Here is a 17,146-nt window from a genome sequence, read left to right as displayed (position 1 = left end):
TATCTTCTCTCCTTCGTTCGCTATCCTTTCCCGTGAATTGTGTTCCGTAGAGCTTTATATTTTTTTTGTGGGGAGAGGTTTAGTGATTTTTGTGGAGGAGCAATGTTGACCGTGGGTGGCAACTTGTTGTTTGCAATAGAGTGAAATGTTTTCACGCTTGGTGCCAATGTTTACTGTGGGGAGGGGTTTAGTGTTTCCCACGAGAATTTGTTTCTTGTTCTCGTGGCCTTTTCTTTCTGCAGGGAGTGGATTTAATGTTGCCTGCGGGCTCCTCCCTTTTTTTACAGTGTCAACTTTTCCAAATTTATTTATTATCATTTTTCTTCTCTTTTTTTTTTCACAATTTTAATTTAAAAATAAATCCTACCTAAGTCTAAATTACGTGGCCTTGGCAGGTCGTTGCATTGCTCATGGTGGACCTTTAGTTTTGAACCGTTCACGACATTAGGAACTTCTTGGCCATTGAGTGCCCACAGCTTGATTGATCCATTGGCTCCAACCTCCCGAATTTCATACAGTCCTAGCCACTTCACTTTGAATATGCCTGACTTGATATCTTTCCTTCCATTAACTTCAAGACTAATTGGCCGGGTTGAAATATCATGCGTCAAAGATGCTTATGATGCCAACACTTCCGTTGCTGTTGTCCCTTGTCAGTCACTCACTGCGCTAACACTCTCTTTTTGTCTAATTTGTTCAAGGTATAAAGTCTCTCCCTCAAGCTCTCCATGTCGTTGAGCCTGTTGTTGACAGCTATCCGTAAACTTGGTACCATGAATTTTGTCGGCACCATGACGTCCTGCTCGTACATCGGTTAGAATGGCGTGTGCCCAATGGTCACCTTGTACGAGGTACGGTAGGTCCACAACACGGAGGGTAATTTTTCCTTCCAGTCTTTGTCCTCGACTCTGCATGATTTATAAATAACTCCGACCAAAATCTTGTTGGTGGCCTTTGCTTGCCCATTCACGGGAGGTAGTACGGACTTGACAGGGTATAGAAAATCTTGAATTCAGTAGTCAACAACTTGATGACATGATTCACAAAGTGCTCACCCCTGTCACTTGTTAGTTGGATTGGGATTCCATATTGCATTATGATCTGTACGTAGATGAACTTAGTTGTGCTTAATGCAGAGTTGCCCGGCAATGCTTGTGCTTCCACCCATTTTGTTAAGTATTCAGTGGCCACCACAATATATCGATACCTTTTGGCATGACTAACTCACAGGGGTCCAACGAAGTCTAACACCCACCTTTTAGTCAGTTCCTGGGCATATGACGGATTGAGTGACATGAAGTTTCGTTTGAGAGGCTTCCCTGCTCGTTGACAAGTGTTGCACTTGACAACCCATTCTCGTGTAGCGTTGTGCAATGTCGGCCACCACAAGCTTGCCAGGAGCACTTTCCTTGTTGTGGTGTCAAGATCCATGTGTCCGCCTGCTGGTCCTTCATGGGCTTTTTGGAGTACTCAGTGTATCTCTTCTTCCATCACACATTGTCTTAATACTTGGTCTGCCCCCATTTTGTAGAGTAATTTGTTAATTAATCAAAAGGTTCTGCTCTTGAGAGCCAACTTCCTCCGTTCTCTTGGAGGCATGTCCTAGGGAAATCGGCCGTGGACAGGTACTCCTTGATATTAGTGTACCACGAGGGAAGTATGGCAATTTGAAATAAATGTGCGTCGGGGAAGTCGTCGTTTACTCCCACTGGTAGCTCTCCCGACTTGATCTGTGACAACTGATTTGCAATCATGTGGCTATGCTCTAACCATACCATAATGTTGACTGTAAACTCCTGAAGTAGCAAAAGCCAACGACTGACTGTCCCTTGGATGATGGGCTTATTGGCCAAGTACATGAGGGCTTGCTGGTTTACATAGAAGGTGAATGAGTTGGCCAACAGGTAGTGCCATAACCTTTGTACCGAATAAACCATTCTGAGGGCTTCCCTCTCGGTAGTGCTATAATTCTTCCCTGCCTTGGATAATAACCGGCTTGCAAAGTATATTTGACGGTCCAATCCATGCGCCCCTTCTTGCAACAAGGTAGCCCTTATGACGCAATTTGACGCATCTACGTGTACATGAAACTACTTATCCCAGTTTGGGAATGCAAGAATGGGAGCACCCATCAGCCTAGTTTTTAATTCTTCAAAAGCATCTCCTTGTTCCTTCCCCCATACGTACCACTCCCCTTCCCTTGTGAGTTTGTCCATCGGTTGGGATATTTGTGCGAAGTTCTTAATGAATCTCTAATAATATTCAATATGATTGAGGAATGATTTGACTCCAGTTATCTCGGTAGGGGCCTCCATTTCAACGATTACCCGTATATTGTCCGGGTTGGTCTTTAGTCTAGCTTTACAAACGATGTGCCCAAGTAACTTTCCCTGTGACACCATGAAGCGACACTTTCTTCGGGCTGAGGGTAAGGCGAGCTTGTCGACATTGCTCTATGCACTCCCCCAGAGCTGCAATATGTGTGTCCTACCCATTGAATACTGAACAGTTGTCTAGGAATACTGTAAAGTTTCCTGTCGACATCTTATCAAAAAGATGTGTAGGATGATCCGTTGAAAAGTCGTGGGCGCGTTATAGAGGCTGAAGATCATGCGGTTGTATGTGTACACACCATCTTCCACTGCGAAAGTCATTACCGATTTGTCCTCCGCAATGAAAATCTGGTTGCACTGAGAAAACCCGTCCATAAATGAGTAAATTTTGTGACCCACCACTTCTAGAATGTTGTCAGTGAATAGAATAGGAAACGGGTCTTTGATGGTAACGGTGTCGAGGCATCGGAAATCCAGGCAAATGCGGATCTGGTTTGCTTCTTTCTTTAAAGAAATGACAATGGGAGAAACCGACTCGCTTGTCTTGACTTAGAAGATGATGCCTGCCTCCAACATCCTTTCAATCTTTGTGTTCACTTTGCAACATAGTTTCTGTTCATCTTGTATGATCTCTTGCGCACAGTTTGGGCTCCGGGTACGATGGGGATTTGGTGTACGCATAACTCTGGAGGTACACCCTACAAATCTTTATATGTCCAAGTGAATACATCCTTGTACTCCGTGAATATTTTAAACGCATCAGTCTTTTGTATGGGGTCCCAGTCATCCCCTACCAAAATAGTCTTCGGATTGTGCTCATCTCCCAAATTTACTTCCTGCAACTTGGCCTCTTGATATTTAATAGTTTCTTCCTTAGGGAATTGGTGGGTGGGTGGGGCTATCTCTAACTTCCGCCTCCCCTTCCCTATATTCTGTGTACTCCGGAGGGAATTCATTCTCCTCCTCTGTGATGTCCAACACATTGCGCAGTGGCATAAATAGTTCATAATTGCCCATCTACCAATAAAATAGCCCATCGATAGAATCTACATTGTCAGAGAACTCCCTCAATTCCAGTATCCCTCTGCTATTAGGTTCCATGCCTTTCCTCCCTTTATCTACTCCGTCATTGGATTCCGAGTCCAAGGAGAATGCCATTTCTTTGCCAACCTTTTGGTTCTCAAGTTGATCACGTACTTCCTGTGATGTCCCCATATTAGTATATAATTTAAATAATAAATAAATGTTTGATATAAAGTAATATTAATAATGATATTAAAATAATAATATTTTTATAAAGCGATGTTACATTTTAATTATATAATAATATCATATCAGGTTATAATAATAATAATCTTCAATATAATATATCAACGCACTATATTAATAAGTATTATAATCTAATAATATAGTTGATATATTATTAAGTTAATATATATTATAGCCTAATTGTAATATAAAATATTATATTATAATTATAATATTAATGAGATAAATAAATTAAATGACAAATAAATACTTTGATTATAAATGATATCAAATACCAATAATAAGTTTATAATGTACCTACATGGGTTAGATTATGAAATGGATATATTCGAGGATAATATTATAATATAATCGAGAATTAAATATTATTATAAATAATATATATAAAGAAAATATACTATGTAATAGTACTAGAATAAAGATATTACTAACATTATTATTAAATATATGATATGTTATAATTTTATAATTACATAATATTGTAATGTTATCATTTGAGGATATATATGGCACATACGGGTTGCAGAACATGATTGGAATTCTCTGGACAGTAGCATAGATATAAATCAATAAGATGCCTTGAGAATCGATAGCTACCGTTGAATATGATTGAAATGGATACAAGCAATGATGGAGACAATTGCATACATATAATCTACATATTAGGAAAAAATATGGCAAAAGGATACAAATAAAAGTGAAGTCGTAAGTAATTGAATGACTCCCAAAAAGGGGTCATTACACTTCCTTCCACCCTTCTCAAATGATAGAGTATTCTTTTTCCTATTATGATTTGCTTTAGCCATTACCAACCATCCTCTTCCTAAGATGGCATTGTATCCCTTCCGTTGGAGGGGAATCACTATGACACCTAAAGTGAATGGTTGTGCCACTTGTTACCTTTTGTGCCATTAGAGTCTTGAGGGGCTTGATACCGTGTTGGTCCGCCCCTAAGAGGTTGAAGGTTAGTGGCCATAATGTTGGCTTCTTGGGACTCTTCCAAGTCTCTTCCGATCAAATGTTCACTCTTGACCCGCCATCCACAATCGTGCCCATCTCCACCATCGCCAGGTGTCTCTTGCTATTCACCGTGAGTATCATTGGATCCATTGCCTAGCTGCCAGGAGTCTCGATTCGTTGTGGTTGTTGGAGTGTTCAGGAGGGCTGTACGGAGGTGGCACATTGTTTCTATTAGTTCCTTGACCTTCACTAGAACTTCTACCTGCACAACTTGCCTTAGAATGTTTTGATTCGCCGTTGCTCGAGCAAAGGTTCTAATAGCATCTTTTGACTCTTTGCAGGCTTGAAATTGTTTCTGAGTCGCTTTTCCGTACAAGGGCTTGGATATACAACCTTTTTAGCTTGTGCGGGTGGAATCGCCAAAACTTCTTCCTCCTTGCTTGTCACTTCCACATCGAGGAGGTTAAAGCTAGGTTTTAGACAATTGGCTAATACGTGATCGCCAGGCCTACACCATTTGCATAACTTCTATGGACTCTCCTCTTTCTAGCAATCACGGGTGAAATGCCCCCATTGGTTGTAGTTCCTTCAGTGTATCATGGGCCTCCCCTTTAGATGGTATTGGATACAAGGATAGTTATTTGTTGTTCCCTCAGCCTCCCCGCTGATTGTTTCTGTACCTGCCAAAAGCGGCATTATTGTTATTCTATTGGTTGCCTGATCCAGATGTAGAGGGTTGTTCCTATGTGAACAGTACTTGCTGGTTTCTGGTCTTCATGTTATAGGGACATTCTTTAGTGGAATGTCCCATAACTTGGTAGATGTTGCAAAAGGATTTCTTAGGACACAAACCCTTTGTGCATCTAACCTCTTTGCAGTCTGTACACCGTACTTTGTCCTCCTCATTTTTGCTCGACCCTCCTTTGGTTTCCTTCAGTTCCTTCATCATTCGTTGAAGGTCTTTTTGCAGGGCATGTACCTTGTTACTTCCTTCCTCATCCGGTGATGATGACTTAGTAGCCTTCTTAGAAGTCTTGTATTCGCTTTCTAAGTCCATGGCCTAGTTATAGGTGTTTTCGCACAAAGTTGGAGGTATGATCTTCATCTTCTTCCGGAGGGATGTCTTTTGTCCCATAACGAACCATCGCTTTTTGAGTTCGTCTGCTGCTGCACACTCCATCTTACCAAGGAGTACTTTTAGTCATCGTCCATATGCTTTGACGGACTCACTTTTCCCTTGCTTAGGGCCATACATTTCTGCGAGTATCTCATTGTCTTCGTGCAATAGTTTGAATTTCAGCATTTTTCCATTCAGCCCAAGTTGTTAGATTGGTCTTTGTTACATCCTAATTTTTGACCTAATTTGAAATATAGCCATTGAGTTTCACATGAAGTCAGTTGGTAGTTTAATTTGTTATAATCTGGCAAAATGGTAAGATAGTTAGTCGTTATGATTTCAAGTAAAGATAACATGCTAGTTGATCGTTGATCACGAATTCATGGAATTGAGAAGATGGTTAACCGTTATGATTAATTATGATTAAATAATTTATTATGATAATATAATTTAAGTGTGGGAAATTTCCTTGCAGGAAACATGTCGAAGGGGTGGAAGCATTGTCAGAAAAGAATTAGGCAAGAGCATCACTATCATTGGGCAGAGGGGTAGAGGACTGTGGGACCCGCATGAGTTATTTAAATAAATAATTTGATTAAAATAATTGAGTTAAAATATAAAACATATCTCAAAAGATTTTAATTTATCTCTCACCATATTATTTTAATTTATATACGTGCATATAATATAAAAATGATTTGGCACCATTATAATTTAATAGAGTGATGTTTATATGTACATATAAGATTATAATAATATTTGAATTATAATAACATTTGAATTATTGTAATTTTTGAATTATAATCTTCCAACTCTCTTTCCATGCTTTTTATTTTAATATTCTTGCTTTTAACCAATTAACACTTGGCATGATAAATCGATTTAATATTTGGCAATTTGAGTTGTCTTTTAATCTTTCCAACTTCTCTTCCAACTCCAATCTTTTTTTTTTAATATTCTTTTCTTTTAACCAATTATCACTTGCGAATTCGAATGGTTTATAATCTTGTAAACCGGCGGAAGCCAAGAAGTCACGTCTTCTCTTATTTATTTGAAGTCGTGAGTGGAAGGGGATATCTTTTGAAGCACCTGACTATTTCTTTTTAGAATCGGTATCGTGTCTTGGCCATGCTGATCGATTTCTCTTCGCTCTCTCTTTGCATCGAGACACTTTAGTTTTACCGGCTATCTTATCATTCATGTGACTTGCCGTAGTTAGCAGACTATCTATTGTTTTGTTTATCTTGCTTCTGGAAAGGAGTTGAAGGTTGCTGCTAAGTCTTCATTGATACTTTGTATAGTGAGCATCTGCACTAGTGTTGATCAGTACTTTTTTTACAGTAGTCAATTTATATGTTGCTTGATGCATGAGGAAAGATAGAGGAGATATATGAGTCGAGAGTTATTGGATTGTTTTCTGTGGTGCTTCAGAATTATTGTCAGTGGTTTTATTATATATGTTCATCATATAGATTTGTGTGTGAGGTTAATATATTTGATTTATTCTGTATAGCTCATTCTTGCAGTATCAGATCTTATATCTTGTGTATTCAGTATTGCGTGATTATGCAAAGTCCATTGTGGTTTGAGTGATTCGTTTCCAATAAATTTAGTCTATCTGCTTCTGTATTATGGTTCTCTCTAGTTGATGTGTATTGACATCAATATCCTATCCTATTTTGTAGTGTGTGCATGAGCAACAACATATATTCAAAGGCCACACACACACACACACACATTATGACTTTATTTTTTTAGAATATCTCAGATTTTGTTCTGATATCTGTTCGATCAGTTTGTGTGGAGGATACTATTAAGACAAGATTGGCATCAAAGAAATGTGAATCGGAATCGGCAAGGCTGAATCGAATCGTGAATCGGCAATGAATCGGCGATGAATCAGCGATGAATCGGCAAATTTGAAAAAACCCTTTAAATTTAAAGATTTTAACAATTTAAAACTTATTTCATGCACCCTTTATTGAATATAACTTAAGCACACTATAACATCATCAAATTGAAGTTAAAACTTAACATACATAAACATGGAACATAAAATCCATCACATACGTAACTATGTTATCTAAAATGTAAATTGTAGGCTAGCTGAAGTAAATAGAAATCAAATGATCATAATGATTTAAATCATAGAATGTATGTAAGATGATCCATAAGACATCAAATCATAAATTTATGTAAGAATCTAAGATGAAGATCCATGAAAGTTTGAAACATATGTCTATCAATGATTCAGTATCAATATCTGTAAACAAAATATAAAAACAAGGCTCTAGCTCAAGCCTCAGGCTCATAGTCATCATCATCCTCAACATCATCCTCAAGCTCGGCTTCAGCCTCAGCCTCAGCCTCTGAGTATCCAGTCTGCCTAGTAGCAAGGCGTCTAATGTAGGTCCTAGAGGACTGTCGAGCCATATCTCCCGCATATAAGATGGGCTCACGAATGTCGCTAGGGCCTGTGTTTGTGCGTGCATGTGTGCGTCTACCAATGCCTGAAGAATGTGCTCTAGTTGCCTCAGCCTCTATATCCACCTGGTCAATCCACGCACGGTCTTCCTCAGTGAAGACTGGATCTACAACCTCTGTGAGCCACTTTCATTCTGGATCAATCTCCTCCAGAATGATCGGAGAGGAGTCAGTGCCCAAAATCTGTCTGATCCTAAGACGAAGGTTGTAATGAACGAAGACAAGATCATTCAACCTCTGCACTGTCAACCTGTTTCTCCTCTTCGAGTGGATGTGCTCGAACATGGACCAACTGCGCTCACATCCAGAAGTGCTGCTTGGCTGACTCAGAATACGAATGGCAATTTTTTGAAGTTTTGGGGTTGTGGCCCCAAACATTTGCCACCATCTATCTGAAATAAGAGAAAATAAAAATAATTAGTCTCATTTACAAATTACAAATTACAAGTTAACTCTAAAATTACATAATCAACTTTAAGTTTAGAATCTAGATTCATGAACATTGAATATATTATTTAATTTTGACCTGGTTGTATTGTTTCCCGAGCATCTATGGCTACCCTGCTAGAGAAAAGTGGCCTTTCTTTATTATTGAACTTATCAAGCTCAATAATTGCAGCACTGCTATCCTCATCAGTACTCAACCTCTGGATCACTGTATATAATCCGGTGAGAACCTCCTCATCCGCCTTGAAGTCAGGACGGAAACAAAATGCCGAATTCAAAAAGTAAGCTGCTGCATGGATGGGTCTGTGGAGCTGATTTTGCCATCTCCTATCAATGATGTCCCAAATAGGGGCATACTTCTCCTGCACTCCTGCATACTGAGCTCTAATGGCCTTCTTGGCCCTATCCATGCCCTCATATATGTAGCCCATAGAGGGCTTCTCCCCATTAGCAGTTCGTAGGAGAGATACAAGAGGCTCAGTGGCCTACATATAAAGTAAAACAAAAATTTGAGTCAAAACTTAGACGTAGAATAATTCAATAATATAACTTAAGGTAAAACTAAATCATTAAACAATTAGCATAGTAAACTGTAAAATATTAAATGTTAAATTGCAATAAAATTACCTTAAGGATTTCTCTAGCAGGTTTCCAAAAACCATCATCATCAAATATGCAATCCACCACATCTATCCCTGCAGTGGTCGTAGCATAGGAAGATGAAATCCACTCCCGCCCAACAAACATGCTCCTCAAATCATCCCTTGATGTCAACAAGGACTGCAAGGTAATGAAATTCGAGGCAAACTTTGTGATCCCTGGACGAGCTAACTCTTTGTCTCCTGTGTACTTCCTCATTGTGCTAAGGACAAATGAATGATTATAAATAAACTTGCATATGTTTTTTGCCCTTTCCACACATGACTTGACCCACTCAAGTTTGCCAATTTCCTCCAACATGAGGTCAGGGCAGTGTGCTGCACAAGGGGACCAAAATATGGTGGGGTGCCTCTCCATCAAAAGTTTGCCTACAACAATTTTAAGATAATTAGAAATTCAAATTTCAAACATGTTAGAACTTAGGAAACTTAGAAATTCTAAGTTAGAATTAGCAAAAGTTCAAAATTCAAATAAATTTATTTTCAAAACTTAAAAAGTTAAAAGTTTACCTGCAGCAACATAACTTGCTGCATTATTCGTCACCACTTGCACCACATGTTGTTCCCCCACCTCTGCTATAACTTCCTCAATAACCTCACGTAAGTATGTGGCGTTTTTTACATGAGCAGAAGCATCAATGGATTTGAGGAACATGGTATATCATACAAGTAACAAAACAACGAATTATAATTACTATTAGCAATCAACAAATCAAAATTTGAAATAGTCAATCACGATTCAAAATTATGTATGTAGGAAAGTAGAATGATCAATCACCTCCAGAGGATACAAGAAAATTGAGGAGTGTTCTTCCCCTCCTATCTGTCCAACCATCAGTCATGATGGTGCAACCCTTTTCGATCCACTCCTTTCGGTTGTCCTCAAGCTCATGCCTCATATCCTCAACCATTTCCTCCAGGAGGTATCCACTCAACTCAGCCTCAGTTGGGGCTTTAAACCCCGGACCACAAATGGTAATTGCATCTATCATGTTCTGCCAATAAGGAGTCCTGTCACAAATAGATAATGATATTGATTAGAAATTTAGATGTCAAAAACTAAAATCATAAAACAAGTAGATATAATTAAAGTTTTACTTTTACTTTTAACTTTAACTTTGAAGATAACAAAGAAAAAAGAATCAATTACCTGGCTGCAATAAATGGAATGTTGCAAAAGTACCAGAATTTGCAAATCTCTTTTCTGGCAGCATCATGAATCTCCTTGTTCAAACCCATGCCCTCAAGCGTGGGTTGGGAGCCAGGAGTAGTGCGGGGCACAAAGTAACTATCCATTCTGCTTTTCTGCACTCTAGGCCGCAATAGGTTGGTGGTGGACTCTGTCTCAGTATGAGACCGACTACCACTAACACTCACATGAGCACTAGCACTAGCACTAGGATGAAAAGGAGGCCTAGAAGAACCCTCTCTAACACAACCTACGGATTCGGAAGCTGATGTAGATGCACTTGCAGATGTAGATGCGGTTGCGGATGTGGGAGGACGGGAGCTAATACCTCTTAACCCTTCAAGTTGCATTTTCTTAGTCAACTTGTCTTGTTCAATTTTTTCTAATGCCACTAAACAAGAGCGTTTTGCCTCAGCGGTTTGATGAGTGCAAACTGTGACATCATGGCCAGGTATGCCAGCAATGTGGTATTTCAATCTATAGATACCTCTCGAATTTATTTTTTCTTTGCAAAATATACATTTTGTTTGATATTTGGTTCTCCTAGGAAACTCTTCATTATATTTCCAGCATTCATCTTTTTCACCCATTGTGAAAATTGGAAAATGAAAGCAAAGGGCTGCTGCAATAAAAAAATTCATGTAAAAAATCAAAGTTTGCAACTAATAAACAAAAACTACAAAACAACAAACCCTAGTTTGCAATTTAGTAAAAATAAAAAACATTCAAGATTTGCAAATGAACACTAAAAAAATTTAACAAAAAATGCATACTACACTAACATGCAAAAAAAAAAATCAACACTTACCTCTTGCAAATGAGTTGAGGAGTGTTGATATTGACTCCTTAATGCTCCCAATGCAATTTATGGCCTCCCCAAATGGACTTCTGATCTCTTTGGTGCTCTTCCTTCTTGCCGGTTGGAAACCTATGGATTCTCTTTTCTCTTCTTCTCTCTCACTCTTCCTCTCTTCTACTCATACTAAGCAAATAGAAGGCTCTTTAGGGTTATAACAAAGAGGAAAGTCAACTTAGAAAGCAAATAAAACATGTGTTTTTTATTTTAAAATTGAACTTTCTATCCTTGCTGCCGCGGCCGATTTCTGGAGATTCACGATGGCGATTTTGGCGATTTACAAGAAAAAATCGCCAGCAGCGATTTCTGATTCCAAAAAAATCGGGAGCCATGAATCTTATCGCGATTTCGGCGATTTCATGGCGATTTTTGGAACTATGATTGGCATACATAATCAATTCATGGAGCAGATCTTTAAGTGTGTGGTTAGGTCATATCATTTATCACTTACATTGATATATTGTTAATACTGTAGATTGATTCTCTTTCTAATTTTGCCTTGTTCATGGCTAGTGATAGCCAGGTAATCATAGTATGGATCCATAGATCATTATGCCAAAGGAGATTAGAATTAAGCAATAAATTATGCATTCTTTAAGAATATTTTTTTCAAAACACAGATTGTGAATGCTGGATGCATGAAATCTTCTAGTATGATTGACAAAACCGGTTGTTCTGAGAATTCCGAACACCTGAGACTCACCTGGCTGTGTAGCCAAGGAAAAGGGGTGAAGAGGTGAGAGAAACGAATCTGAAATATTATGAAATCAGTATCAGTTATGACATAACATTGTTTATCATTTTTAATATGAGTTATTTAATAACTCATGCATAATCCTATTATTGTAATCTCTTGCTGCCAAGTCGTATGGTGTGTTTAAATACTAGGATGCCTAGTGGATGGCAAGATGACCCCTGTCTAATCCGAGTAGGGAGGGCCTTTCTCGTTAGAGATTGTGTGGGGATAAAGTTATGGTCCAAGGTTGGGTGGTTAAGCCCCTGACAATGTTTCACCTCCTCCCAAGTTGACAAATGTACAACAGACAAAGATAAGCCATACATTCAATTGGTTGTTGAAAATAGGTAATATCACTTTTATGATTAATATGCAAGAAGTTAAGTAATCAGAAGGAAAGGAATCTAAAGCCCTAATTGATTGAGTGATAACTGGAACTCTAAACGATACAGTGGTATCATAAGCTTTAATTGAATCCATGGTATCAGAAGCCCTAGTTGAATCCGTGGTATCGGAAGCCCGAATTGAATCCATGGTGTCAGAAGCCCTATTTGAATCAGTGGTATCAGAAGGCATAAGTGATACAATGGTATCAGAAGCCTTAAAAGATTCCAATGGTAATTGATGCCCTAATGATTACAGTGGTAAGTGATGCCCTAATTTTATATAGTGGTATTTAATAATAATTGTCATTTGATTTGATTTAGCAATATTGGATGGAAGTCGTTTCGTGATATTGTTATTTAGGTATTTGTGGACTAACCTGAGTGGTTGCAGAAGCATCCCTAGTTTCGATTTCGACCTCAGTTTCCATGGTATGTGGATTTCAATTTCTGTAGTAATTTCATTTGATGGTGTTTCAAGTTTTTAGTTAAGAAATTTTGTTTAACTGTTTTTAACCGTCAATCTCTTTCATATGAATGAAATTGATTTAATTGTCTTCCTATGAAAATGAAATTATAACTGTATGTTAGTTGTTAATTAAGACTCGGGAAATTGGGATGTTATAGTCTTGTCTATGCCCGAGTACCAACTGATGGTTGCTTCTGTCAATGTATCGCGGAACTGTCTCACCCATTTGTCTTGATTGGTGGCCCCGTTGGCAATCCAAATGGTTTCACATGTCCGATAGTGGCATATCGGATCTTCTTTTGCTTGACCCATGAATTTGGGCAACTTTTGTTTGTTCCCAGCCATAGTTGCTGATTGTACCACCGTTTGTGTCGGGATTTGTGTTTGCGCACCCGTGTTGCATTGTGGTGTGGTAGGTTATGAAAATAGGGTTTGGCTACTAAACTGTACTCTCTCATTCGGTGTGTGGGGAAAGAACGAGGTGTTGTTACTCCTCGCTCGTGTTGCTTCGACACCTCTAGCTATGCTGTTTCCCTCATCACTCCTGCACTGATTCTCCACGTGTGGTGTACGAGACAATTTAATGAATTGCTCCCTCGTTTCCTCAATCCAACTTAGTCTTTACCGTGTCTCTTCTATCAAGTCCTCACTACTTCTCACCTACCAATGGTGAGGCGAACTGTGTTCTCTGTCGGTCAATGCACCTCCCGTGGCATTGTGGTGACCCTCTGTGACACCACTGTTGTCCCCTTCAGTGAATTGCCTAAAGCTTTGCCTCTGTTCAGCTTGTTGCGCAAGGATTAAAGCCTGATGTGCGACGTCTACAACATCATTTTGTGCTTTTCTATTTCTATCCTTATTTAATTGGTTTGGCATCAATTAAAAACATCATAAATAACAAAGAACGCTTTTTATTTATTTAGAGTTTTCGTACATCATGGGTTGTCTATGCAATCATTACAGAGTTACTAATGCTATTTTCCTTTAACATTTGCAAGGCCTAAGGCTCATGGGTTGGACCTTTGTCGGGTCTCATCTCGTTCCTCTTCTTAATGGTTATGTTCGGCAAAGTCTCTCAGAGTTTGTTGCCGACGTTGCTCCCTGTTAGTCTCCTCCCTTTGCCTTGCCTGTGTCAGGAATGCTTGTGGGAACAGTTGGGGAAATTGGTGTAGAAGCCAGTTTGCTGCAGGACACATGTTCAAGGCATCCCAAATGGTGTCCTCAGGCATTTCTACGCGTATGACTTCTCTTCGTATGAATGTTTCAATTTTTGGCCGAAACAATACTTGGCAGCTTTCTGTGCGAACAACTCGGTCACTCCATCTTCATTCGTCCTAATATTTTGTGATACAGGTATTCCCATTTATTCTGCATATGCCATTTGTTGCGTTGCTCTTCCTAGATTCAGTTGGCTTTTTTTCCCTCTTGGGGTTAACAAGAAATAATATATAAAGACAAAATAAGATATTGAAAGCAGGAGTTATAAAGAACTCAAAAGCAACTTATTTATTCATTCATTATCAAATGCAAGATTACATTTCCAATGCATAACATGTCTTTACTTGTGATGGAGACTAGTACATATAGTAGCTGAGGGACGCAAGGTGAACCGTTATAAAGAACTCAGAAGCAACTTATTTATTCATTCATTATCAATGCAAGATTACATTTCCAATGCATAACATGTCTTTACTTGTGACGGAGACTAGTACATATAGTAGCCGAGGGATGTGAGGTGAACTGTCATGTCGGTAACTTCCCTTGGTTATGCAAAACTGTCTAACTACCCAATTGCCCGACAACATTCACACATATTAGTATAAATAGACGCTCTCTTCAAGAATCTTGGAGAACACACCATAAGCTAGAATAAACTTTGGAAAGTGTCTTAAGAGTCTTGAAGGCCATTGGAACTCATTGCCAACAACAAACATTCCCTCTGAAAAGGCTGGTGTTCATCAAGAAAGCCAAAACTAACTACCATGCTAGGGAGACCAAAAATGGGGACATTACTTACTAGAAGCTACAACTAAACACTGAATAGAAGCTTGGAACCCATGGATAACATATGATAAAATATCATCAAGCCACAGCATAATGATGTAAGACAATATGCCAATCAGACCTTGAAATAGGAGACTAGACCTACCACAATTGCCAAAGATTCAGGGGATCCGGGAAACACCAAATTAAAATCTCAATTAGAGAATAATCCAATACTAGAATAACCATGATATCCACACTAAGGTAGATTTAGATGAACACAATCTATTCATCATAGGTCTTGACCATAAAGTAAGGTTATCTGTCAAACAAAACAAGAAAAATACCTCATAGCTGACCTAAAAAACAGATTAACAGGCCCTTTTGCTAGAAAACTGCATACACTAGAATAGAACATGTATAACATTTCCAAAGCCTTCCAATTACTAAAGAGACTGTCACTCAATGTTTTACTAAAAACATTACTTGAAAAAATTTGCACTTACCCATCAGTGGGCTACTGGCACAATAGCTCTTGCTTTCCTATATTGGGATGACACAATTTACTGTAACATTTATCTACAGTTTGCAGGTGGGGTGGTTGCATATATTTTTGTTCTTGTCCCCTTGCAAGATAGTTTATTTTTGATGTTTTTATTTCTTTTTAGTTTATTTTTGATGTTTTTATTTCTTTTTAATTGTCTTTGTCTTCAACACATATAAAAACATTCATACACTTATTTGGAGAACATTTTGCTGTAGTTTTGTAACACATATTTAGATAGAAATACTACATTCAAAGATGTTTGTCCCTTCTTTTTGCTACTGTTTTATCTAGAAATTTATTTGGAACTGTACAATAAGTAGCAATGTTATGAACTAGTTATTCTAATTAAAGGAATTGACTATCATAAATAACCCCAGCAGACACCACTACTATTTAGAAAATATTGTCCTGGAATATAAAAAGAATAATTTTTTGAGAATATATGCCAATTGAATACAATAGCAGAAACTTTGAATGCTTCTGGAAGCTTAGCTTACATAAATGTTTGGCCTTTCCGTTGGTGTTTCAGGGAGGAATGCGTATATGAAGCACTTAGATTTTCTGTACAAGAAGAATGATACAGCTTGGTTTACTCCTGTTGAAATATTTAAGGTGAACATTCTCTAATCTTGCTTTCTGTACTAGAATCATGTTTTTTTTTAATGATGAGTAATAGTAATTTATTTGATTAAAAAATTGATTACAAACGTAGCAATAGACAATGCTGCTAGTGAGTATTCAAGGTTTTCAAAAGCTCGAACACATTTTGATATGAATCCAAAACTCAATTAATGTGCTTCTGAATTACCCTCAAATAATTTAGTCTGTGGAACTCAGTGGAAGTGCTGTTAGAATAGTTAATACAATGGTCATAAATGTATAACATGAATGTACAATATTTAGACTTAAAATTATTTTTTATTAAATTAATAAGTTAGGTTCAACGTAATCAGATTAAGTAGCAGTTGGTTGCTCATCTTTCTAAATCTATGCATTTATCTATTTTATTTTTTGATTGAATAAATAGTAGCAAAGCCAGTCGTCAATCTCCTTTTTCTGTGCTGTTCTCCTACCCTGTTTGTCTTTCTTTCTAATATTCTGTATTATTATTAAAATAAGCATCACCAACATTTGTATTGAAATGAAAATGTGCCAATAATTCCTTTAATCATAAACAAAATGTGCTACTTACAGCATTGTAGTGAAATTTTCACATTGTCATATAGAACTTTTGAGTTTGTATGTATGATTTCACACTAGTTCCTAATTCTTTGTAATTTCTGTCTAACAATTTGGAATTGATGTGTTTATGAACAAATTTGGCCTTAGCCATGGTATGGCTACAGTATTGCAGAAGCTATATTACGTACAGCCAATTTATCGGTTCCACTAAAGGTGAGAAGCTTTATTTATGTGGTCATTATCATACCTTAAAAGCGTAAATAATTACTTTTCTTCTTCTTTCTTGTTTAAATTTATTGTAAACAAAAGTTTCAATGCTAGATTATATTCAATTCAGATGCATGACAGAAATTGAAATTTAATTATCATATTGCTCGCACTGTGTTGTGCAATGCATTGAAAAATGCAAATTTATTAGCACAAAGGGATGCCAATCAGTGAGAGGAAATAAATTATGAAATCATAATCATCTAAGCCACCTCAATCCAGAACGTTCTCTTCAAGTGCTACCACCTTATTTTCTATTTTTTAT

The 17,146-nt window shown here is 37.8% G+C and overlaps 1 protein-coding gene across 2 annotated transcripts in view; it reads left to right on the top strand.

Annotated features, from left to right (window-relative positions):
- LOC149578686 (NADH dehydrogenase ubiquinone complex I, assembly factor-like protein (DUF185)) overlaps positions 1–17,146 on the top strand; it is a 240,448-nt gene that overhangs the window by 39,262 nt on the left and 184,040 nt on the right. For both annotated transcript variants that reach the window (XM_089831076.1, XM_089831071.1), the window contains exons 4-5: positions 15,962–16,044; positions 16,762–16,827. In XM_089831076.1, coding sequence (XP_089687202.1) covers positions 15,962–16,044; positions 16,762–16,827 — 149 coding nt within the window. The remainder of the gene's footprint in view (positions 1–15,961; positions 16,045–16,761; positions 16,828–17,146) is intronic.

The sequence above is a fragment of the Cupressus sempervirens genome, chromosome 1, assembly GCF_028749045.1.
Source record: "Cupressus sempervirens isolate cs-2001-9-10 chromosome 1, ASM2874904v1, whole genome shotgun sequence".
NCBI classification, from domain to species: Eukaryota; Viridiplantae; Streptophyta; class Pinopsida; order Cupressales; family Cupressaceae; genus Cupressus; species Cupressus sempervirens.
The sequence above is the reverse complement of the archived record's forward strand: the minus strand, read 5'-3'. Positions and strand labels throughout refer to the sequence as shown.